This window comes from Nelumbo nucifera, chromosome 1 (genome assembly GCF_055504915.1).
Source record: "Nelumbo nucifera cultivar China Antique chromosome 1, China Antique-T2T, whole genome shotgun sequence".
Lineage (NCBI taxonomy): Eukaryota > Viridiplantae > Streptophyta > Magnoliopsida > Proteales > Nelumbonaceae > Nelumbo > Nelumbo nucifera.
In genome coordinates this window covers 35,791,403-35,817,829 of record NC_142649.1, presented here as the reverse complement: position 1 = coordinate 35,817,829, position 26,427 = coordinate 35,791,403, and the positions used below count along the sequence as shown (strand labels likewise).

The 26,427-nt window shown below is 43.2% G+C and overlaps 1 protein-coding gene across 1 annotated transcript in view; it reads left to right on the top strand.

The window, feature by feature from the left end:
• The first annotated feature begins 16,857 nt into the window (after positions 1-16,857).
• The window catches only part of LOC104608276 (zinc finger CCCH domain protein), a 60,158-nt gene continuing 50,588 nt past the window's right edge, over positions 16,858-26,427 (top strand). Inside the window, exons 1-3 of the mRNA XM_010274209.3 lie at positions 16,858-16,995; positions 17,777-19,191; positions 26,046-26,053. Coding sequence (XP_010272511.1) covers positions 17,837-19,191; positions 26,046-26,053 — 1,363 coding nt within the window. The 5' untranslated portion in view covers positions 16,858-16,995; positions 17,777-17,836. The remainder of the gene's footprint in view (positions 16,996-17,776; positions 19,192-26,045; positions 26,054-26,427) is intronic.

Below are 26,427 nucleotides of genomic sequence, written 5' to 3'. Positions count from 1 at the left end.
CGTCTTTGATATGTCAATCAGTGAGATCCATTGTGGGTCAAAACCTAGGTATGTTGGGGCAATCTGAGAATTCACTTTAGTGGGTGATCATAATGATAGGATCAGCCCCTTTGTTGGACAAAGTGAATGATCGGGACTGCACTCTCTTTGATGAAACCAAAACTGTCAACAGTTGATTTCAATCGTGTTTAAGATTGGTTTTGAAAAATATATTTATATGATATTTATATATTATGTTTTAAAGAAAAGTGTTTGCAAAAAGGTTTTTAATTCCCGGGACCATCCGAGTAGAGAGTGCGACACTGCACCTTGCAGTCAGGGGAGAGGTCCTTCCCTGTCGGGCAGTGTTTGATCATTGTGGGCTGAGAGGTTAAGTGTAAGAGACCATTAATGGTTATTTACCTCATGGGCTATGTCTTACTTAAATCCATTATCCTTGGGCCTTCATATGATGGCTGGACTCAATGATCATTTAATAGTAAATGTGTGGGCCCATTAAGAGCCCATATTGATGGACTCAGGGGTTCACAGTACTTGACAGTGAATTCGGCTAGGCCTTTTCTCAAAGGTTGGGCCGAACCCATGTGGGCTTATGTAAGGTCATTGTTGGGGTCCCACGCCATACAAATTGAACCTAAATGGGCTATCAACTATCTTGGGACGTGAGTCACTTGCTTAATGGGCCTAAAGCCCATGATTAATAAGATTAATCAAGATGTCACATGACTGCTTAAGCTGTTATGTGACTTGGGCGAATATGAGTTTGGATATGGGTTTGGAGCACCCATTCTCATAAGTGGATAAGTCTTATCAATTTATAGAGTCCAGATCGAAATAAAGATTTGGATTAGGAACCTCCTAATTCGATTAGGAGTGGTGCTTTTTTAAGGCTTATAAAAAGAGAGGGTGAACTGTTCTAAAACATAACTTCTGCTTTCAATTCTCTCTCTTTGCTCTTGTTGCGCTAGAAACCCTAATTCATTCTCACCTTTTGTAACTGATCTTGATCAATTTTGATGGAGGATGATTTGACCCAACCTATGAAACGGTGACACATGGACATTGACTCAGCACGAGCGGCAGCTCAGCGTTGTAGCCTGGTACGACCAAGTGACGGGTCTACAAAGCAGCTCGCTACATTGTAGCTTGCGAAAGGGGTTCGCCACGACATGAACCCCGGGCCCCCCGGGTTACCTTTGAAGAGATACTCCGAGGCAATTTTAGCTCGCGAGCTAAGGTCCTTAGCTCGCCCGAACTCCCAAGCAGACGAGCCATCCCCAGGGCCAATTCTACTAAGGGTAACCCTAGAGTGTTCCAAGTTCACTACAAAATAGCTCGCGAATGAACCACACGAGCACTCCCCAAGAAGCTTCCAACTGACAGAACGTACCGGTCAGACTGCGCCATATCCCTTACTGATGGTGCAGTCCCAGTCCTTTCGACAGTCTGCATCCACGTCTCACAGCAGGCAAGGGTGTGCCTGTCACTCCGGAGACGTGTCATTCACCCGGGTGAGACGTACGCCACAACGGCCACCTACGCAGCCCTGGCAGGTAACGGCCGTGGCAGGAGCTCAGTGGCGGTTATGCCCAACCTGACGTAAATGTCCCTATAGAATCCCTCAGGGCAGAAGAGAAACGACTTCTTCTTTGAGACCTCTAATCTCAAAAGTATAGTAAGAACGCGCTATATGTACTCTTAGCCTTTGTCTCCTTCTTGCTTCTCCTACATAGTACTAACTTAAGCATCGGAGTATCCCCACCGGGTAAACCCCCCGGGGATTCTTCTTCTGCCTCATCTCAGGTACCTTCCAGGAGCCACGTGAGTGCCAGCTAGGAGTGACCGGATCGCGCTACATCATTTGGCGCCGTCTGTGGGAAACGCTTCGAAAAGCCTTTCTCTAAACTTTCACATCTTTTTACTCTCCAAAAACTCAACGCTCATGGCTTTCTCTAGCAACATCGGAAGAAGCACGGAGATGAATAACTCCACGGAATAGCCCCAGCTCCCTACTGTCTATATCAAACAGTTCACTGTCCCCCTCTCAGCGGGCGGGATCCCTAGTTTGAACGTGCCTCTTGCAGGGGCACCCGTCATTGCTCCACTCCCTGCAACAGTCGGAACAACCTTCACTGAACCCTCGGTTGTGCCCCCAGCGGCCAACCCGAACCAGCTGGAAGATTTGGTGCAGTGCATGCGGGCCATGCAGGCTCAAATGCAACAGCTTCAGCAGTTTCAGATCTATCAACAGCACGTGCTGCATCAGGTCTCTCAGTACCAGTATCAGCAGCAATTTCCCCAGCTGCCGCAACCTCAGCTTCAGCAATCGCAACTCCCTCCTCGGCACCCAGCCTTACAGCAGGCTAGGTCCCATCGTCAAGAGGAGCACCTTTCCCGCCAAGGAAAAGCCCCCCGGAACCCTCCAAGGAGCCAGGCCTCCTCCCGCAGCAGACAGGAAAGGCCGGCCACTCCAACCTCGCCACGGGAGGTCAGGTCGGAAGGACCCCAGCTCGCCAAGCCCACATCGTCTCAGCCCTCCAAGCCCGATACCCCATTCTTAGAGAACCGGTTCGAGATCCTGGCTGCAGGCTCCAAGCAGGAGCCCTCTGTTCCGAGCTCCTGGCAGTCCCAATGCGTAAAGACTTTAAATTTCCCCCTCTTGACAAGTACGACGGGTCGTTCGACCCAAATGATCACGTAGATGCCTTCCAATCGCAGATGCACCTGGCAAGGGCCAGCGAGTCATGCATGTGTGTGGCCTTCCCCACCACTTTTAGAGGAGCAGCCCGTACGTGGTATCGGAACCTGGCACCTGGGTCGATAAGAAGTTGGACGCAGTTTGCACAAGCCTTCACATCCCACTTCGTCACCAGCAAGTGGTGTCCGCGAACTAAAGATAGTCTCCTCAGCATAGTGCAGAGAGAGGGAGAGTCCATCCGGGGCTACATCAAGCGGTTCAACGACGCTTGTATGCAGATACCATGCCTGGACCCCGCTGTGCGCCTTGCAGCAGCCAAGAAAGGCGTGACGCATAAGGATTTCAAGTGGCACATGGTCGTCAACCAACCAATGACCATAACCGAATTTCTTAAGCTCGCGGACAGGTTTATAGCCACCGAGGAAGAGATCAACTAGAAGGGCGAGGGCGCGCCCAAAAAGAGGAAGAGGGAAGGAGAGCCTTCCAGTCAAGGGGACAGCCGAAAGAAAAAGGATGCAACTCAGGGGGCCAAGCCGGGTTAGTCGTCCCAAGCTCCTGTAGCGGACCGAACTAATTACACTCCGCTGAACGCGAAGTGGGTCGAAATCCTGATGGCGATCAAGGACGCCCCGTATGTGAAATGACCACCTCGTTTGAGGGGGAATCCCAATGAAAGAAATAAGAATTCGTATTGTAGTTTTCATAGAGATCACAGTCAAAGTACCGAAAATTGTAAAAACCTCCGCGATGAGATTGAAGAGCTCATCCGTCGCGGGTATTTAAGAAATTTTGTACATAATAGTAATAGTAATAACAAACAAGTCGGCAAGGGGAGCACGGTAAGGACGCTCCCGACTCCAGCAATAGGCCGGCCGAACAGCCACAGAAGCAGCCTCCAGAAGAGAGGCCATTTCGTGGGACCATCCACATGATAGTGGGAGGTTCGATCGTCGCGGGTTGTACTTCAGCAGCAGCTTGGACGTCAATTCATGAGGCCGCCCGAGAAGAGCAGAACCCTCCAAAGCGGCCGAGGACAAAAGAGCCAATTTTCTTCACAGAAGACGACGCGCAAGGGGTCCACTACCCCCACGATGATGCACTTGTGATAAAGCTAAGGATCAACGACTTCGAGGTCAGACGCGTACTTGTCGACTCAGGCAGTTCGACCGACATCCTCTTTAAAGTTGCGTTTGACCAACTTCAGCTGCAGAGAAGCGACCTGAAGTCTGCGAACACTCCTTTGGTGGGCTTCAGCGGAGAATAAGTCCGGTCCCTTGGGAAAATAACCGTACCTGTGGAAGTCGGCATGTGGCCTTGCGTGGTCAGATTCAAACATGACTTCCAGGTGGTCGCGACCCCCTCCCCCTACAATGCCATAATCGGTCGACCGATCACCCATGTCCTACGGGCGGTGGTCTCCACCTACCATTTGGCTATGAAGTTCCCAACAGACTTCGGTGTGGGGGTATCGCGGGGCGACCAGCTCGAGTCCCGCAAGTGTTACGTCGCCGCCCTGAAGGGAAAGACCAAGGTAGCCGACAACCTCGAACTGAAGCGGCCTACAGAGCAAAGCGAGGAACGAGCCGCACCCATGGAAGAAACAGTTGCGGTCTCGACCTCGGCAGCCGACCCGGCTCGGACGCTTCAGATCGGTGCTTCCGTCCAGGAACCCCTACGATCCAAACTGGTAAGCTTCTTACTCCAAAATTTAGATATTTTTGCATGGTCCACGGCAGAGATGCCCGGTATAGACCCTGAACTCATAACTCACAAGCTGAATATTGATCCTGTAGTTAGGCCCGTTAGACAGAAGAAACACAACCTAGCCCCGGAGCTGTGGAAAGCGGTTGACGAGGAGGTCGAGAAGCTCCTCACTGCTGACTTCATAATAGAAGTCCACTACCCTAGCTGGGTAGCCAACCCCGTCCTAGTGAAAAAGGCCAACGGCAAGTGGCGCATGTGCGTCGACTACACCGACCTAAACCGGGCTTGCCCAAAAGACTTTTTCCCGCTCCCCATAATTGACCGCTTAGTGGACGCAACCTCAGGGCACGAGTTGCTAAGTTTCTTGGATGCCTATTCGGGCTATAACCAAGTTAGGATGGACCCAGAGGACGAAGAAAATACTGCCTTCATCACGGTGTTCGGTCTATACTGTTACAAGGTTAAGCCCTTCAGGTTGAAAAACGCAGGGGAAACCTTTCAAAGACTTGTAAATAAGTTGTTTGCGCCATTAATTGGCAGAAAAGTAGAATGCTATGTAGACGACATGGTCGTCAAAACTCAATTCTCACATGAATTAATACAAGACTTGCATTCTGTTTTTGAAATTTTGCGTAAGTTTAATATGAGACTGAACCCAAATAAGTGTGTATTCAGAGTGACCTCGGGCAAGTTCCTAGGATACATCGTTAACCGACGCGGCATTGAGGCCAACCCGGATAAAATTAAGGCCATCTTAGATATGGGACCACCCCGGAAGTTGAAGGAGGTTCAGAGGTTGAATGGACGCATAGCCGCCCTGAGCCGCTTCATGTCCAAATCGGCGGACCGCTGTCTGCCGTTCTTTAAGGCAATCAAAAGCAAAGGGTTCGAATGGACCCAAGACTGTCAACTCGCGTTTGACGAGCTCAAGAAATACCTCGCTAGTGTGCCGATCTTAACCCGGCCCGAGGAGGGTGATATTTTAGAATTGTACCTCTTGGCAAGCGACGAAGAGGTCAGTTCGGTACTAATAAAAGAAGTAGATCGGGTTCAACGACCCATCTATTATGTTAGTAAAGTATTGCAGGGAGCAGAGACGAGATACCCAGAGATAGAAAAGTTGGTTCACGCACTGGTAATTGCAGCCCGGAAGCTCCGCCCGTACTTCCAAGCTCACACTGTTATCGTTCTCACCGACAAGCCTCTGAGGCAAGTCTTACTTAAGCCCGAGGTCTCTGGTCGGTTGACGAAGTGGGCCATTGAGCTCAGTGAGTACAACCTCCAGTACAAGCCGCGAACTGCCATCAAGGCCCAAGCCTTAGCAGATTCATAGCCGAATGCACATTCAGCCCCGAAGTCCCCAGGCCGGTTAAGCACAAGGCTCCCAGCTCAGGTGAGCCCGAAGCTCCCAGGCCGGTCGAGTCCAAACCCCGTGAGGTAGCAGCTAGTGTGGCATCTCTTTTAGTTCGGCAAACCGCGAGCTGGGATGAGGAGCCCTGGATCCTTCACGTAGATGGCTCCTCGAACCAACAGCGCAGCGGAGCCGGAATAGTTCTGCACGGCCCAAGTGGCACGAAACTGGAGTACGCGCTACGCTTCGAGTTCGCGGCATCTAACAATGAAGCGGAATACGAGGCATTGATAGCTGGACTAGCCCTAGCTAGAGAAGTAAAAGCAAAGCACATCGTTATTTGCAGTGACTCCCAGCTCGTGGTTAACTAGGTCACTGGCGAGTACGAAGCTCGCGAGCCAACCATGATAGCTTACTTAGCCAAAGTCAGAGAGGCCCTGCTCAACTTCCAGTCACACTTTGTCAGGTAAATCCCAAGGTTGGAGAACACTGAGGCCGATGCCCTGTCCAGATTATCTAGCGCCAGCGACATCACCATAGATTGACCCGCTCGCGAGCTTCTTGCTACACGGGACCCTCCCTGTAGATCGTAATGCAGCCAGAAGGGTGCAGCGCCAGGCAACCAAATATGTCATGATAGACGAATGGCTATACCGGAGATCTTACACACTCCCCTATCTGCGTTGTGCGGCGGGCACTTGGGGGGCAAGGCCCTCGCCCAGAAGGCACTTCGACAAGGGTATTATTGGCCAACAATGAAGGCAGACGCCATTGAGCTTGTTAAAAAATGCGACAAATGCCAGAAGCATGCCAATATTCACCACCGACCTGCCGCCGATCTCAAGTATCTCACCAGCCCGTGGCCCTTTGCGCAGTGGGGCATCGATCTACTCGGACCATTCCTGCCAGCAACGGGTGGAAGGAAGTTCTTAGTAGTAGCAGTGGACTACTTTACCAAGTGGGTAGAAGTCGAACCCCTCGTAACGATCACAACCCGAAAGGTTCAAAACTTCTTTTGGAAGAACATCGTGTACCGCTTCGGATTACCTCGGGTATTGATTTCTGACAACGGCAAGCAGTTTGAGGACATCAAATTCCAAGACTGGTGCCGAGACATGGGAATCCGATAGAATTTTACTTCAATCGCACACCCTCAAGCAAACGGTCAGGCAAAAGTCATGAACAGAGCCATCCTCCGCAGACTGAAAACACGGCTGGACCGGGTTAAAGGGTTGTGGGCAGATGAGTTACCTAGCGTCCTATGGGCTTACCGGACCACGGAGAAGACCGCCACGGGAGAAACACCCTTCAATCTCACCTACGACACCAAAGCAGTGATCCCCGCAGAGATCGAGGTACCTACGCTGCGACTAGAAGCATACAGTGATCAGACGAATGAAGACGAGCTTCGTACCAACCTTGATCTACTTGACGAAGTAAGGGACCTCGCGTATATCAGGACTGTAGCCTACCAGCAGAGAGTAGCTCGGTACTATAACGCCAGGGTCAAGAAGCGGAAACTCCGCGTCGGCGACCTAGTTCTTCGAAAGGTTATGGTACCTGAGCCCGGCGCTGGCAAACATGGGTCTAATTGGGAAGGACCTTACCGAGTGAAACGAGTACTCGAGGAAGGAACGTATGAGCTCGAGACCCTTGAAGGGAAGCAAGTACCTCGGGCATGGAATATTGTCAACTTAAGACAATACTATCTGTAACAACTGAGTAGGCCACGAGCCACTCCCAAAGCCTAAGGGCCCAAATGCCGAGATAACACGATCTCGGTGCAATAAGACCCGGTCGCCTTTGAGGCACGGGCGAACTTCAAAAGTGAACTATAAATCACTCCCAGAGCTTAAGTGCCAAAAATGCCGAGCTAACACGATCTCGGCGCAATCAGACCCAGTTGTCTTCATGACATGGGCGAACTTCAAGAGAGGAGTGTAAACAGCTCAGGCTTAAACCCCACCAAGCATAGCTTGTTCTAGTACGATGATCGAACTAAAGAATAACCAACGAGCACATAGTTCGGGCACAAATGGTAATCGATTTGTCATGCACCATAGAGATGCCTTACTTCGGGTAAATAGCTTTGATAGCTTGGGTATCGAGATCGCCTTAGCAAAGATACAAAGAGCCCATCATACTTGGAAGAAGAAAGGAAGAACTTTCATTATCATTTCAAAAAAAAAAAGAGGAGAAAGAGAAAAATAACAATGCAATAACCGAGCTAAACAGCTCGGGAAAGTCTGACTATCACAGGGCACAACCACCCAACCAAAGACTTGTGAAAGACCGAGTTTACGGCACCCGGAAGCCACCAGAAGTCCAGAGAAACACCGCCTCAGGGATCTGCCTCCTCATCCTCTAGGGAGTCAGGCTCCTCTTCCTCCACTTGGTCCTCCGTCTCAGGAAACAGACCCTTCATAGTGATGCCGTCAAGGTTGAGTCCGGAGAACTTCTTTCGAACCAGCCACCGGTAAAGCTTAAACCCAAAGCGGTACGAACCCGAACCATATTCGCCTGGAGGTCGTGGAATTCCTGGGAGTCTTTAAAATCCCAGACCGCTTTCTCTCGTTCAGCCTCCACCATCTGATCAAAGTTTCGAGCCCGATTTAGAAGAGTGGACTCTAAGTCCCGCACCTGCTGCTTGAGGAGCTCCCTCTCCGCCGCCATCCTCGACGATTCCTCCCCGTAACGCGCGCTCTCTTCAGAAAGCCGGGCAATTTGAGCCTCTTGGTCATGGACGAGCAACTCTTGAGACTCGCTCCCCTTGCGAGTGTGATGGATCTCGCCCCGGATCCGGTCAAGCTCGCCTTGGAGCTTCTTGTTAGTAGCCCGCTGGTCGAGGGCGTCGACACAATGGACGCGTGTCTGGAGAGCCATGGCATGGATGGCGGAATTCACCTGCCGACAGAAGAGAAGATCAGAGGACAGCGGAGATGAGCAAAACGAGAGAAGAAAAGGGAAAGGAGTCACTTACCACCATGCAGTGGGCAGAGGCGAACGCGGCGAGGTCCCCGGGCTCCATATTTCCCCACTGAGCGACCTCATCATTAGTAATCGCCTTTTGGCTCCTCCGGCGAGCCACAAGGTAATCGTTCACCCCTTACCATTTCCCCACTGGGAACCAGGGGTAAGGGCGTGGCTGGAAGGGGTTACAGGGAGCCTCCTCCTGCTGAGGGAGCTCGTCCCCTCCGAAGTCAACCCCACTAGTTCCCTCGAGTGGGGGTGCCAGAATCTCGGGCAAAGGGGAGGATAAAACCGGCTCGGAAGACCCAAACTCAGTACCTCCTAAGGGGGAAGCCGGTTGAGGCACGTCCTCTTCGCATGGCGCCGCTGGCTGCTCGAGAGAAGACGGCGCGAATCGGCACTGAACATAATGGCTGTCAAGAAGAGCATCAGTGTTAGTCCGACAAGAATGAAATACATGCATGTGAATGTGAGTACCACACCGTTACAGAAACCATGTGACCTAAAAAGACAACCTACCCGGGCTCAAGCCGGCCTGCACGAGCTTCTCCTCAGCCAAGTAGTCCGAGCAAAGGAAGCCTAACGATGCCCAAGACAGCATCATTTTCCAAACTTCGGGGTCCTACTCGGCCCCGGGGTCCTGGATGGCGCCCCTCCAAGCAGTTGGAAAGGGCCACCCCTCAGGGTTACGGACCACAAAGTAATCCCTCTTCCAGCGGGAATCTTGTTTGGCAGCTCGTATAAGAGCTTATAGCCGCGACAGGGAGAGAGGTAGTAAAAGCGCCTCTCCAGAGGAACCCCAGGAGCAACATTTTTTATACAGAGGATAAAGACAAAAATATCGAGGTCCAGAGGAAGATAGTACTCATAACACCAAGATATAGTCCCAACCATGTTTCGAATGGCGTTGGGATGAAGCTGGTCAATGGTGATGTTAAAGTGATTTAACACCTCCACTATCAAGGGGTGTAGGGGGAGACGCAAACCAGCCTCGAGTTGTTCCTGGAAGATTACTATGTCATTGGGACCATGCTCCCAAGGGAAGTTGCCAGTAGGGAGGCTGTAAAGCAGGTCCCCAGGGAGGCGAAAGTAGCGGATTAGAGATCTGAGTCTCTCCGCTATCATCAAGGAAGGGCCAAAGGTGTCAGGCTCCCTCCCCCTAGAAGTAGACGCTATGTCACTGGAGGCCTCCCGAGCCACCGGGATCTACTCCCAGGCTCCCCCTGAGCTCGAGGGAGCATCGTCGTCCTGGCAATCGCACCTGTAGTAGGTGTGGTACGGGTACCCAGACATGGCTGACAGCGATTGGGACTCACCAGAAGAGACAGAGCAAAGCAAACTGAGGAATTCATGTAGACTAGATAAAGTGCGCGACCTCAGAATCCGAAGACAGCAAGATGGTGTGGGAGAAAGTGAGGCCCAAAGGGCCCCCCTATTTATAGTCTCCACCCTTCCAAGTTGACAGTCCGGATCAAGGCAAATCCAACGGCCTGCGGGCGCCCTGATCGCACGCCTCCTGAAAACCAAAGGTGATTGGCGGCACGTCTTCCGTAATTAAGGTAATCGCAGCCGCACGACGTTTGGAGTTAAAAGCCACCCCAGCACATTTTCAGAATCCAAAAAGACAAGAAAGTCAGAAAATCTCTTGATTCCCGCAAATGCATTTAATGTGGGCAGTCAATCAAGTTTGAATTTCGGTCAAATCAGTTCATCGCGCTTCATAAACTCCTCGCGCTAAGGCAGTGCTCTTAGCCCAAGGAGTGGGGGGCAATTGATAGAGGATGATTTGACCCAACCTATGAAACGGTGACACATGGACACTAAGTCGGCACGAGCGGCAGCTCAGCGTTGTAGCCTGGTACGACCAAGTGACGGGTCTACAAAGTAGCTCGCTACATTGTAGCTCGCGAAAGGGGTTCGCCGCAACACGAACCCCGGGCCCCCTAGGTTACCTTTGAAGAGATACTCCGAGGAAATTTTAGCTCGCGAACTAAGGTCATTAGCTCGCCCGAGCTCCCAAGCAGACGAGCCATCCCCAGGGCCAATTCTACTAAGGGTAACCCTAGAGTGTTCCAAGTTCACTATAGAATAGCTCGCGAATGAACCGCACGAGCACTCCCCAGGAAGCTTCCGATTGACAGATCGTACCAATCAGACTGCGCCATATCCCTTACTGACGGCGTAGTCCCAGTCCTTTCGACAGTCTGCATCCACGTCTCACAGCAGGCAAGGGCGTGCCTGTCACTCCGGAGACGTGTCATTCACCCGGGTGAGACGTACGCCACAACGGGTAAACTCCCTGGGGATTCTTCTTCTTCCTCATCTCAGGTACCTTCCAAGAGCCACGTGAGTGCCAGCTATGAGTGACCGGATCGCGCTACATCAAATTTAGTTTCTGATTTTTGCAAGAAAATATCAGAAATAATTCGTGCTCACCTCCCTTGTACGATCCAAAGAGTTGGATTGCAATTTTGTTGAAAACTGTGTTGCTAAACTGGCCTCATTCCAAGCTGCGCCATCTTCAGTGGAGGATGATTATGGGATTTAGTTTGGGTGTAACTACCACTTTGGGAGCTACATTTGTGGAATTTGTATCAGGTATTCTTCTTCCTCTAGTTTGGTTTCAAATCTTGTCCGTTTTTGGTGCAAGAGCGGTCATTGAAAAATGCAATTTTTCTAAAACTAGAAATTCGATTCCTGGAAGGTAAAAGAATTTTTTTGAATTTTAGTCCAACCATCCAGCATGGTTCGGTCATCCATATGATGGATTACACCTTCCTTCAGTATCATTATTCAATATGGGGTTAAATGCAACTTTTTAGTTTTACCCATTTGTCTCTAAGGTTTAGGGCATAATTGAAGATTGATCCATGTTTAGTATTTTTCATAAACACCCACTTGTTGTACCTTGGATCTAGCCCTTGCAACTAAGACAAGTTACTCCACCATTTCAGTAGTACATTAGTATCAACCTTGTTAGGATAAGCTCTCCAAGTTTATCTAGTGACCAAGAACATTCTAAACTATCATAAGTCTCATAAATGTTCAATTTAAGGGGTAACACTCGGCTTATTGTTTTCCAAGTGGTCAATCCTCTCACTTTTTGGAATTTGGTTCTGACGGCACCCAAATGTCTCATAACCTCAATGATGCAATTGTTGAGGATGCAAACCTTATTACCTAGGATTTCTAACACATCGCCATCTTTATACTCCAACGGTACTTTAGGGACTACTAGGTGTTTGTCTTCCATCATGTCTTCAAGGATGGGAGATTGGTCATTCCTTATTGTTGTCATCTCTATGTCCATGATGACAATCAGAGATTCTTAATGTAAGTTTGAGGTGGGAAGCATTGAGGATATCTACCTAAAGTATGGTAGATGGCGGTGGTGGTGGTCTCTAAGGAGATTGAGGACAAGAAAGCATAAGGTTGAAAGAGGTAAGGGCTCTAGAGAGGCAGAGCTCACACAAGGTTTTAGTAATGGATTTATGTGAAGGTCCTCAGGAGTTCTTTATTTATAGGGATCTCCTTGAGTAAAAGGAGGAAAGTTTTCCTACTTTTGGAAAGGCAATCCCAAGTTAGTGCTAACATAGGCCATATAGTGGAAAGTATATGACTGATGTACAAATACAAGGCTAAATCATGAGGCTATAAAGAGAGGTGTGTGGTCAATATTGCAAGGATGTGAGGGTTTGCAATGTGAAACTAGAATTCTATAGTGTATTTAATAGCTTTTGTTGTGGTGTGACTTCTTACGAGAATGCGTTGGGAATCTACATTATAGATGCATTATTTTGTTGTGGCATCCCTCTATACTAAGAATTTGTAATGGCAAATTAATGTCTTATGGGGAATACCTACATTAGGAACTTGGCATCGTTACAGTGTCCTTAAGCTAGTTGCTTATAGAAACTTTCTAGAGGTTCCACCTTGCAAGTAGGGTGGAACCTAATCCCATGTACTTGCAAACCCATTTTTTTCCTAGTTGAGAGTCAATGGTTCAATTGTCTAAGTCAAGTGGGTCAACCCATAATGTCATAATTAGACAACAAAAATTAGAAATAGATAAAAATACAAATATTATAGAAAATATAAAAATTTTTAGAAAAAATTTGGAGGCATCTGTAATATTGTACATTCACCATATTAAAAAAAATTGTGAAAGCAAGAGTTATATTTATATTAATGATGTAATATTATAAATTGCCAACAACATTTTACAAACAACTTTTTTAATTAAATGAAAATAACTCCACCAATACACTATGCTACAATTAATTGTCTTTGCTACAATGGTTTTTCACATGGAAACAAATTATTATTATTGTTGTTGTTGTTATCCAAAATTACCAAGTGCAATGCATTTATACATTTAGGGCTTGTTCGTTTGCTCTGAAGTCTGACATCTGAAAGTGTAATAATTACATTAAGAGGTATATTGGTATTGATGAACTTTTCTTTCCTTTGAATTTTGAATGCGGGGAATGTTGTTATAAATTATGAATTTTGAAAACTATCAAATATCCATTTTGACCCCATATATGAGAGTTTTTGTTTGTCTTTTTGGGGGTATCATTAGAAAACAAAAAATTGTATGATTGCACTTTAAGAGATAAGAGATAAGAGGAAATGAACAACCGATTTTCTCTTTAAGTTAAAAGATTCCTCATAAGAGATAAGAGTTAAGAGGAAATGAATAGGCCCTTACTCATATCAGAAAAAAAAAAGTGGGCATTACTTTGGAAGCTTTTTGTTGTTTATTGCAACATATTAAAGTATTGTGAAATCTCCTACAACAAACACGTACCCTTGATTCATAAGTCATGACTATGTGCAATCAAGGGTGCAACTTGAGTGGACTTGGGTTAAGCATTTAACAAAAATTGAATGGGTCGGACTTAAAAGCTTGAGCCTAAAGCAATGTAAAATACTAACTTGAGCCAACCCAAGTTGCACCTCAAGGTGTACGATGTAAGTTGGGCGAGCTATGCGGAATTTAAGCTCAACTGAAGCCAACCCTTATAATTGGGTTTAAAGCCTAAATCTGGACTTAACTTGAGGTCAATACCCATTTGTCCAACCCAAGTCCAACCCATACTAAAATTTGATTCACTTGAATTGGGTTCACGCTTGGGTCAAGTTTACGTTGGGTCAATCATCCCACACTAAAATATGACATAAATGTACTTATTTATTTATGCATGTATGTAATCAAATATGCATCTTTATATGCACACTTGTATGTATATACAAGGATCAAAGTATTAGTATCGAGTATCGAGTATCGTATCAAACAACTTAGGGCCCATTTGGCAAGTCTTTTTTGCACGGTTTGCCGTCTGTTTAGAAGCCCGATAGACTGATTTTCGATCTTTTCCCGTTTGGTTCACAGTAGATTTAGCTGCCAAAAGCTGATGCATCGAGAAGACACGAGAAGCCCATTTTGGGCTGATTTCATGAATCTCCAATCATAGCTTCCGAGCTTTTACGCCCTCTCAGGGCTTCCTCATACGTGTGCAAATGCTCACACGCACACCAAAATGAACAATAGCCTCTCAACAAATTCCCCAAAACCCTCGACCACTCGTACACCCTCACATGCACCCACTCTCTCATGCCACAACTCTCGCAGGTTCCTCTTCTCCTTCTCCTCTACTTCCTCCTCCTCCTCCTCCCCTTTCTTCTTCTTCTTTTCGCCATTGTTGTCCCTTCCTTTTACCTCCCTTGCTTCCTCTCTCTTCTACCGCCGCTTCCACCACATCCTATTCCACTGATTTTTCAATTTTTTATAGGAGATTACAAATCATTCAGCACTCGGTTTTCTCATGGCGGTGATCGTCTGTCGGTCAGTTTGTGGTTTGTGTATGTACAACTCACATCACCATTTGGATTGTTAGTTTTTTTTTTGTTTCATCTTTTGTGGCTTGATATGGATTAAAGTGAGCAGATCAATTCCATTTTCAAACTGTTTTTTGTTTGTGTTCTATATGGATTAATTTGAATGCATCCTTCCATTTTGTTGTGTTATGTATGGATTAATGTGAACACATCTGTTCCATTTTGTTGTGCTATGTATGGATTAAAGCAAATATGGTAGTGTGGTTTGTGGTTTGATATGGGAACCACTGTTTTTTTGTGTTTATACTCATCTGTATTGTTCTAAAAAATGAATGTCGACCTATGAGCTTGTGTATGTATCCTAAGAGCCTTGTCCCAACAATCCAAATGCAAAATCACTGATACCTGAGTAATTGTCATTTGGGCCATTGTGACCCAACCATGATGGGCCAAGTGTCAAATATGCACTAAGTAGCCCACATCACTAATGTGCATATCCGAGCAATGCCAATTGGTCTTCGGACTGATATGGTCTTTCAACAGCTCAATGAATAATCACTATTACCAAACAGTCTTTGGGCTGCTTAGATCTTGAGTCAAAAGCTCAATGTGTCTTTTGACTGCCAGAGCTACCAGAAGATCTTCCTAGAAAGACTTGCCAAACGGGCCCTTAGTTATGGATATAAATACAAATACACTTTAGAAATGCGTGGATACAAATGAAATATATGGAAACACTTGGATATGCTAGGCAAATACTTACAAATCACATAAATATAGTTAGACCTGTTAATGGGCCAAGCTCGGGCTTGGCTTTTGCCAAAATTTGAATGGGGCCTAGTGCGAAGCCCAAGCCTGACACAGTGTAAGTTAGGCTTGAAGCCCGACCCATGAATACCTATGAATAAGGTATAAACACATGAGAAATAAACACTTTAACAAGTTGTATGAAGAGAGAAACATTACAATCAACAATACTAGGACTCTAGAGCATTGACACATCATACAATACCACTCTATTTCGATTTTTATACTTGTACTTTTCAATTATCATTCTATTTCGATAATAAATATGTTATCATGTTTAACAAATAATTGTTTTATTTTACGTATACTTGTAAAATAAATCATATAAATCATTTAAAGCAGATAAAATAAATTATTTTATAGTTTTTTGGGGAAAACTAAATCTTACATTATGCATTTTAGTTTTTGTAAGTATAATTTTATATTTTCTATTAATTTTGTTGAAAAAATTATTTATTTAGTTTTTATATAATAATTTTATTTTTTCCAAATAATAAATTTGTTTTCATTTTTAACATATAATTACATGTAAAATAAAACATATAAATCATTCAAGGTAGATCAAATATATTATTTTTATAATTTATAGTTTATATTAACATTTTGGGGAAAGCTAAATTTTAAATTATTTGTTCTATTTTTTTTAATTCTAATTTTTAATTTTTATTAAAATTGAAAGACAATCCAAAAGCAATCAATACGTAATTTTGTCAAACTAAGGGCCCGGTTGGCTTGTCTTTCCATAGGGTCTTTCGGCTATTTACAAGCCAAGCAAACCGATTTTCGGTCTATTCCCATTTGGTTCACGGAAGATCTAATCGTCAAAAGCCGGAGCACTGAAAAGACACGAAAAGCCCATTTTGAGCTGTTTTTGGGAAGTTCCAAATGAAGCTTTTCGTGTCTTTCGCATTTTATTCTCACACAGAAAGACACAGAAAGACGTGCATATGCCAAACTAGTTTCGGGCTGCTTAGATTTTCATGCAAAAGCTCAATGAGTTTTTTGACTGTCAGAAGTACGAAAAGATCTTCCCAAAAAGATTTGCCAAATGGGCCCTAAGTATTAATGCATATGGGACCATATCCACCTGTATACATGACGTACCATATCCATGGATATAAAACGACACTAACTAGGCATAATATGCCGATACACATGACTCATGAGATACAATACCTATTCGTGACGTATCCTATATCCATGATCCCATGATCGTGGATATGGATGATTGATATTAGGTCTGGCCAGATTTGCACTGCTCTTGACTACTAATGGCTAGGTCTCGGCTCAAACTAAAAATTAAAGAAAGCCTACTTTTAGCCCCGGCCCCAGCCCGAGGACCGAAAACCCAAGCCTGTAAAATTGCGGGATGGATCGCTCCGGGCTCGGCTTGGCCCCCCTCTCCTCTCCACCAAGTTGCACCCCTACCATGGCGCAAGCAACATGGAAATTTCCTCTTTTGGGTCTGGTTTATGCTCAAACTTCAACACTAGCAGTAGGGCATTTTAGTCATTATGCAGAAGCCAATAAAATGTGTCTTGGGCAATTTATATAAGGCAAGAAGAAACAACAGGGGAGACCGTGGACGAGAATCTGCAGTTCGAGCGGCTGAGCGAGCACCGAGGTGAGCTTCTCTTCCTCCTCTATTATGGCTCTGCGGTATTCTTCTATAGTGTTGTCTCTTCTCATGTTTGTTTCGCTCTTCATGGAAAACCCTAGTTCTCGTTAATTTTGTTTTTGTTTTTATGCCATTTTAGATCCGATCATCTCATCCATGTAAACAAGAGACTACTTTTGCAAATTTTTAAGATTTTTGGTCCCTTTCTTCAATGTGGAAACTGATTCAGTTCTGCAAATTGTGTATTTTCTGTAATATATTTTAGTTTATTTTTTCGCCATTGATGTGGTTGCTTTAGTCTGTTGGTTCTGCAGTTTTTTCTTCTATCTTCTCTCTCTCTCTCTCTCTCTCTAACTTTTAATACTTTTGTTTATTCTGAACTTCTTTATATGCTCATTTCCCTGTTACTAAGGATTCAAAAATGTGTTCACAAATTATTTTTTGTTAATCCATTTAATCCTATTAGCCTTGGCTGTGGAATTTGTGGTTCTGTCTGTAATTTGAGGTATTATTTTTTTGTCTGATGGTGTATTTTTTTTATCTATATTTTCAGGCACTATTTAAAAAATCCATAAAAGTTCTTTTTTTTTTTTTTCATTTGAATGTTAAGATGCCAACGTTTATGGCTCCTTGGTAACCCATTTGACTTGATGTTAACACGACGTAGTGTTTGCTATCACTACTTTTCTTGTTTTCTTTTTCTTTATTTTTGATGCATAAACAGCATGGTAGGATTTATACTAAGAAACTCCTGGATGTTTGATTGCATCTTGACTTTGATTTTCAGGTAGAAATTAGCAAATGTTTCTAAGACAAAAACTGATTAAGTTGTAACTTTGAGAACATTATGAGTGGTGCTCCCAAAAGATTGCATGAGGATGGAAGCCATCCTACTAATTCCAAACACCCACTTGAAGATAGCACCGTTTTTTCTAATTCCTCAGGGAAACTAACACAGTCAATTGCCAATGAATATCATCCACCCTTTGAACCAGGCCCAGATGGGCGGTTGGCAAAAGTCCCCCGGATTGAATCCTGTGAAGCAGATAAAAGATCACCTATTCTTCCAATTTATAGGATGCCGTCATCCTCTAATGAATCAGCTATGGACCATTCACTCACTTCAGAGAACAGGATGGAATCTAGAGACTCCAAGGACAACAGAGATTCCAAGGTTGAGAACAGAGATATTAAGGCAGAAGGAAGGGAATCATACACCGAAGGAAGGGTGGATTTTCAATCTTCCAAAGGTGAAAAAGATGTAAGGATAGAAGGTAGAGGAGATGATAATAAAGAATCAAAACATGATAGGGAAGCTCATGCAGGTTTTAAGGGTGAAATTAAGATTGAAAAGGATAGTTTCACTGCAGGAAGTTCTCACTTGATTTGGAAAGAACCTAAGGAACACCATAGAGTAAAAAGACATCCTGAAGCACTAGATGATGGTTTAGATCCATGGCGTATGTCACGGACTAATCTTCATGGTCCAAATGAGATCAGAAAAGAAGCTTTAACAAATGAAGAGCGGGATTATTTAGAAACACATGACACTGTTGGGGAGAACAAGGTTGATCTGAAATCTGAGGAAAAATTCAAAGAGAAGGAAAGGAAAAGAAAGGATGAAAAACACAGAGATTGGGGAGAAAGGGACAAGGACAGAAATGATCGTCGAAACAACTTGCAAGTAGGTAATGGTGGTAGTGAACGGCCAACAAGAGAAGAAAGAGAAACAGAGAGGTGGGAGAGGGAGAGAAAGGATATTCCAAAAGACAAGGAGCGACCAAAGGAGAGGGAAAAAGATCATATTAAGAGGGAAACATTGAATGGAGCTGAGAAGGAGGGCTTGCACAATGAGAAGGATTTGATGGATGGATCCATCAAAATACCTGAACAAGAAAATCCAGTACTAGAACAGAAAAGACACAAAGAATTTGATGGCTGGAAAGGTGCTGATAGGGATGCTAAAGAAAGGAGAAAAGAAAGGGAGGCAGATGTAGAAGGAGATAGGCATGAAAAGCGCACTAGGTGTTATGATAAGGAACCAGATGATGGGTGCATGGAGGGTGATGGAGGTACTGAAAGAGAAAGAGAAGTTTTTGGTTATGGTGTCCAACAGCGTAAGAGAATGCTTCGGCCAAGGGGTACAACACAAGCAGCTAATCGAGAACCTCGCTTTCGATCTCGTTCTCGGGATAATGAAGGGTATGTTCTAACATTTACCATGTTTCTAGGTTTTTGTTTTATTGAAAGCATATTTGTTATTCTAATGTATTATTGCTTGTTATACATGCATTGTCACTTTTTCAAACAATAATTATATATGCTTTATCTAGATTAATGTTTTATATTAACCACACATGATACATCAATGTATGGAAAACCGAATCTTCCCAATCTTATGTTCTGTTATCATGCTGGTTGGATTTGTGATAATGTTTTAGGCAGAGATTTTCTTGTAATTAGAGCTTGCCATTAGAAAGTGCGGACTGGTGATTAAGTTAAAATTGTACAATATGAATTTGAAAGATTATGATAACAGTTCACCCCAATCAAATGAAATTCCATTTGTACAAAGATATTACTTTGCCTTTTCTTTTTTTTTTTGGTTGTGGGGGCTGAGGCAGGGTTTTGCCCAGAGTTGTACATGCTTGTATCAATGATGCTTGGTAAACATAAAATTTATCTTTTTGCCACCAATAAAGAAGTTATAAATTGTACTCTTCATGTGGGAGTTCTGCTAAGTTGTATTTGGTTCATTTATGGATTTAAGAGGTGTTACAGACACCTGCATTTTGTTCATCTTCATTGCCATTACTTTCATTAATTCTCTTAATGAAAGTTTCAGTTATTGATGAAAAAATCTTCACTTTCTTAATCAAAGCAACAATAGTCTTCACTGCTGATGAAAAAAAAAAACTCCACTTACTGAGCAAAGAAATTTACCTTGGCTAGTTATACCAGCTTTTAGTCTAAGGCAAGAAAAATGAATTCTAGCAATAAATTTGTTTTTGTGTCAGAAATCTTCCTTCTTGTTCTTGTTCTTCTAACTACCATCTAGTAAATAATACAAGATGGGATACCTCCAAAATTGTCATATTAACACCTCCTAAATGAAGCAATCTTCCCTACTAGCCATAAACAACCATAGTTTTCAAGGCGCCAAGGCGAGGCTAGGCGACTGGGGGGTGCCTTTTTGCCTAGTCGCCTGGGCGGGTGCCTAGGCAACGCCTAGGCGATGGATTTTTTTATGTTAAAAACATAGATCCTAGGGTAGTTTCCTAGGTACCATAACCATATTTCCTTAATAATTATTCATGATATTCATAAGAAAAGTATAAATTTCATATTAAAGTATAGAAAATCAACATATTCATGAGAAGAAAAGGAAGAAGGGAAATAAAATTCAAAAAATATAGGGGCTGAACCCTTATTTTTGTTATAGGAAAAGAAGAAAATAAAAAGTATTGGTAGTAGTAGAAGAAGAAGAAGAAGAATATATGGAAGAGGAAAATATGCTCTGATTAGATAAAATTTTAAGTTCTTCCTTACTTCTTGGTTCAGGTTTTTAAGTCTTTGAGGGTTCAATACAGAATTTAGCAGTGTTTGTGTTGATTAAACCCTAATAAATAAGAAAATAATAAAAATAAATTAGTATATAAACACTCAAAATGATTATTTTAGTTTAATAATGTCTATTTTATCATTATAATCTCAAAAAGAATGAATAAAAAAGTATTTTATAGTAGGAAGTAGAAAACTGCTTGGCGATTAGGCGAGGCGAGCCTCAAAGGGAGCCTTGTCGCCTAGGCGCCCGCCTTGACAACTATGTAAACAACCTTACCATTCTCAGGCTTACTGTTCTTGTAAAGATATTGGCTAATTCTTATATAATGTCACAACCTCCAGAATATTGCTTGACATTTATTCTCATTCTCAATCATGGTTGCCTTGTGGAAAATGTTGGATACGAATGAATGAAATATCCTATGGGTGCTGTGCAAAGTTGATGCTAGTCTGCTTAGGTGAAACTTTGGTGTCTATTTTGATAGTTAAAAACATGCTAGACTAGAGTTATCAAGTATGCGTGAACACCCTGACATGGTTTTCAACCTTGCAGTCCTTTTCCTTTGTAACTTAAAAATCACATTTTATTCTTCCTATTAGTATATTTTTAACTTTCTTTGCATGCTCTTCAAATTCATAACTCATTGTAACTAAACTGGTCGCACTTGATTCATGTCATTAGAATGTTTCTTATGAAAGAACATGCATACATTTTTTTTCTAAAAGGTAAAGTATAATGTATTAATATCAAAATGATTCTGTACAAGGATTTTCTACATCAGCCACAGGGCATCTAAGAGCTCCTAAAAAAGTCTCTAGACAAAAGAATGGCTGAACTCCCCAGAAAAGCTCTACGAGAGGAGAGCCAACCCTCTCACCACCAGATACATTCCTGTAAAAAGACTTCACTGAGAGGACATCTAAGTGCTGCTACATTCAAATCTGGTGTCTTGCTCTATGGTGTTACACCTTTTCTGGTGTACCAAGGATGGCAAATCAGCAATTTGATTTCAACTCCTAACCATTGAAACTTCTCCTAAAGATAGGAGTCTACACTAGAAGCCCCCTCTCCACATCATAGAATTCAGCCACTGTACCTTTTTTTTTCCTGCTTGCTGAGAATAGGGAATAACTCACTCACTAAGAGGAGAGTTGGTACACCACAGGTCTCTCCAGAACTTCACCTTATTGCCCATGCCAATTTCGTACTTGATTCCTTTAGTGAATTGGGGGTAGGCCTTACAGATACCCTCTCCACACACTATAAAATGTGAGACTCTTCTGCCTTCCTTTCATTTCTATGGCATCCATACTTTTTCAACAATTAGATTTCTCCAGTCCTTATGATTCTGACAAGAAATGCAAAAGTGACTTTCCAAGAAGAGAGATGCAATGTTCAGAGAACCTGATCAGGCATAAAACCGAAGAAGGGAGAGGTTCACGGGTCGGAGGTTCAACCGGGGTCGAACCGTGATGACATGGCATATATGTATATATACTATGGGTTATATAAATACTATATATAATATCGTATTTATATTATTGCCTTACCTTTGCTGGAACCCCTTTTATTCTCTGATTCAGTTAATAAAATTACCTTACCTTTTTCAAAAAAAAGTACTATATATAATATATTTTACTACTTTTAATATACTTAAATATGGTGGATGGATGGAAAGTTCCTTAATTTTTAAAGCAAATGACCAGGGTTCAAGTTTCATAATTTGCATTTTCTTTAAAATATGAGTGTAATAAAGTGATATATACAATAAGAGTCATTAAATAACACAAGTAAAGAGGTGGGCTAGTAGTAGTAAAGTAATATATAAAAATAAGAGGTCATGGGTTCAAGTCTTCTCAAACTCATTTTAAAATTTCAAGTACTTAATGGCTGGTGGTTTCGTGAAACCAGCAACGGGTTATCGGTTTTCCGGTTAAACTGCTGGGTCAGCTAGTTTTCACTAGTTTTTTAGTAAATACGGTTATTGGGGTGTGACCGAAATGGTTAGGGCCCTGAGTCACGATTCAACTGGTCTGACTGGCCAGTCCGGTCTGGTTTTCTAAACACTTGAGAGATGTTGGACTGCTTCACCTTTCTTATGCCAAGACCCCCTAAGCCTAGCAGTTGGCAAACCTGGTCCAACTTAACCAAATGAATTTTGGAGGAGTCCTTCCAACTCGGCCAAAAAAACTCCCTCATGGTTTTTTTCCAATCTTTTAGCCACAACTACTAGAATGGGAAACATTGACATATAATAAGCAGGAAGGCTTGCAAAGACACTTTTAATAAGGACAAACACCTTTAGATGGATACTTTGCTTTCCATGAAGCCAATTTCCTTTCCATCCTCTCAACCACAGGATCCAAAATGCTTTTGGAAGTGCACTTGGCCCCTAATGACATTATCAAGTACTTAAGACGGCAATTTCCTTCCATGAAGCCAATTTCTTTTCCATCCTCTCTACCACAGGATCCAAAATCTTTTGGAATTGCACTTGGCCCTAATGACATTATCAAGTACTTAAGACGACAGGAAACCAATGCCACAACCGAACTCCTTGGCCAGAGAGTCTAAGTTAGCAACATTTCCAATTGGAAGAAGTTCACTTTTGGCTAGATTAACTTTCAGCCTAAACACAACTTCAAACCAATAGAGAAGGAATCTGAGGTGCTGCACTTGCTCTGCCTTAGCATCACAAAAGAAGAGGGTATTATCAACAAATTGGAACAAAGAGATCTTCCTTCCACCATTTCTTACATCAAAGCCTTCTGTTAGACCTTCATCAGAAGCTTTGGTTGTCATTCTACCCAAACTTCCCATCACAATAAGAAAGAGAAGGGGTAGCAACAAACCTCTAGAGATAGGAAAGTTACCCCTAGCTGGGACATTGACTAAAACCAAGAGTCTTGGATTGAAGATGCAAACCTTCATCCAATTCCTCCATTCTTGCCCAAACTACATCGTTTTAACAAGTAGTCCAAGAAATCCCAGTTGATGTGATCATAAGCCTTTTCTAGGTCCACCTTGCATGCAATATCTGTCTTGTTGCTTCTCAATCTTGAACCAATGCACTGGTGATAAGAATTCCTTGGATGTGCCAATTGTGGACAAAAGAAGCTTTCTGTTGTGAAATTAGAAAACTCATAACCTTTCTCAATGTTAAGTCTAATAGCTTCACAATAATTTTATATACACTTCCAATCAGGCTGATCAGCTTGATATCCTTGAGGTGTTCTGCCTCATCCTTCTTTGGAATTAGAGAGATGAAGGTAGCATTAAGGCTTCTTCACAGGGTGGTCAATTCATGGAACTCCTCAATTACCTTTATTAAATATTCTTTAATAAATTCCCAGCACTTCTTATAGAACAAGATGGTAAAACCATCGGGCTTGGAGTTGATGAAGATGGAAGTAACCAGCTGGTTTTCGAAATCTGTCTGGAAAAACTTGGAGTTGATGAAGATGAATTAAGTTCTGTTCCAGTGACTTCTAAGACTCGTGGGAGCTCAAATAAATCTCACATTGTGCATGTCACTAAGGTGTTTTTGTGGCTAACAAGTACAAAATTTTGTATAAAAGAAGGGAAGCAAAGCAAAGAGTTTCTGGCCGTGGGGCTCATGATGGAGAGGAGGTTGTCCAGTTTAGCTTTGGCTGTAAGAATAGGTAGGTGATGGGTTCGCTTGTAGGGGAGGTGGAGACAGTTTCGGAGGAGAAGAATAGGGAAGGTGGCAGTGAAGTTGAAAAAAGAATTTTTGAGGTGTCCTCAGAGGGACGGGGGAAGGAAAAAGGTTGTATAGAGATCGAAAAGTTGGTTGACAGGGATGTCAAGGTTGACAAATCCTTAGGCTTGTTTTTCTTAGGAGTTGAGGTTTTTCCTAGGAGAGCTTTTGAAAAGTTTGAGTGGAACAATAGGGAAGAAAGGCTAAAGAAAGTCCTTGTTGAAGAAGGGGAAATTTGGAATGAGGGTGGACAAGAGTAGTTACTTGACGGGGAGGATTGACATTGGAGTTTAGTAGGGGGTGGGGTTGTGAGACTTGATTTTGGGGAAGACTTTTTTGTTTGTGTCCGGTTTGGCCTGTTTGTCCAAAGCAGAGTATGTTTTGTGAGTATTTATTTTTCGAAATGGGGAGAGGGTGCCAGGTATGTAGTAGGTGGCAGTCCTTTGGCTTTTTTTTTGGTGGTGGTTTCCTAGCACCCAATTGTGGTTGTATGTTGTCTTCTTTTATTTTTTAATAAAAAAATTCTTTTACTATAGAAAAAGGGATCATACTAGTGTTTTAAAAGCGTGGGAAGGGCCTGGAGGCGTACGTCGCGCCTCCAAGCGAGGCGCTCCCAAAACGCTCTGAGGCGTATGCCAGAGGCACTGACACCTCTGAGGCGTACGCCTCATGCACATCTGATGTAAAAAGACAGAAAAAAAAGAAAAAAGAAAGGGAAGGGAAAGAAAAAGAAAGAGAAGAAAAAAGGAGAAAAGGAAAGGAAAGGAAAGGGAAGAAGAGATAAGGGGAAAGAAAGTGGTTTGCCCCCTGCCCCTTCGGCCCGCCCCCTTTTCAATGCAGCCCTATTTGTTTTTTTTTGAGTTAGGGGGGTCTTGCTTCGCTCACTCGCCTCCGCTTCGACAAGACCCCCCCCCCCCCCCTTTCAACTAATGTTATGCATTTTTATTCTTCTTAATATAAAAGATTTTTATTAAAATAAAGAAAAAATGAGATCCCCCTTCCTCTTCATCCTCCTCCTAACCCTCCTCCCCTTAAGGAGGCTTATGCCTCTTGCATTCTGAACTACGCCTCACGTCTCTAGGTAGTGGAATGCCTCGCGTCACGCCTCCGCGTTTTAAAACATTGGCTCAGACGCTTTGTCATCTTCCATAACCCTCACAGGATAAGGGTTCTCTGTACTGTGTTGTGCACCACTATTATGATATGTGGTCCCATTACTCTTCCTACTTGGACAATGATAGGGTTGTATCTAGTGATAAAAAAATTATGAGGTTCTATCTCTCTGTTTTTTCTTCTAGCTTAACAATCTTTGATATGTTTTTGATAAGGAAAAAGGAAAACCCTCAAGTGGAAAATGGTTTTTGTGGTTCTTTTTCACTGTCAAAATTACTAATTGTGGTTCTCCTTAGTTACCAATTTAAGTGGCTTGTAAGACATTGTCACAGTATCTTCTAATCCTTTATGGCTTTTTACTCATTATTATATGTTAACTGTCATATATACTTGATTATGCATTTTGTTTGGACCTGCAAGATTACATTATAAACAAAAATAAAAGTAACGTGGTGGTGTTAAGATTGTCTTTGTTTAACACTTGTTAGTCAGGGATTTGAATAAAGCAACATTTGTTTAGTCTACAGTGGTTAGGAGTTGGTAATTTGAGAACATGCTATGCAGTTTTTTGAACAGTTTTCTCTTTTTATGATGGTATATGCTTTTGATATATTCTTGTGGCTTAAACCATGCTAATTATTTCTTTTTCTTTATTTGCAGATCTCAAGGTCAGCCATGATATTCTTATATTTGTTGATAATTTATTCAAGTTGCAGCCAGTGAGAACATCTTTTGACTGTGCATAGCAGCCTTTTCTTATTCCATTGACTTGGCCTAGTTTTTTCCATATATTGATGTCTTTATGTTAATTCTATTTTATTTGTACTTCAAGATGATTATCGTTGGTAGAAGTATTTCGTTGTAAGATTTTGAAATTTGAAGTCTTCTAGTCAATATTGTTGATTTATAGTTATTAGGAGGCTGTTTATTCATAACTAGACCTGTTCACGAGTGGCCTGTTGGGCCCAACTTTACACTGTTTTGGACTTGGGCATTGGGCCGGGCCTATTCAAATTTTGTCAAAAGCCTAGCCCATAATAAG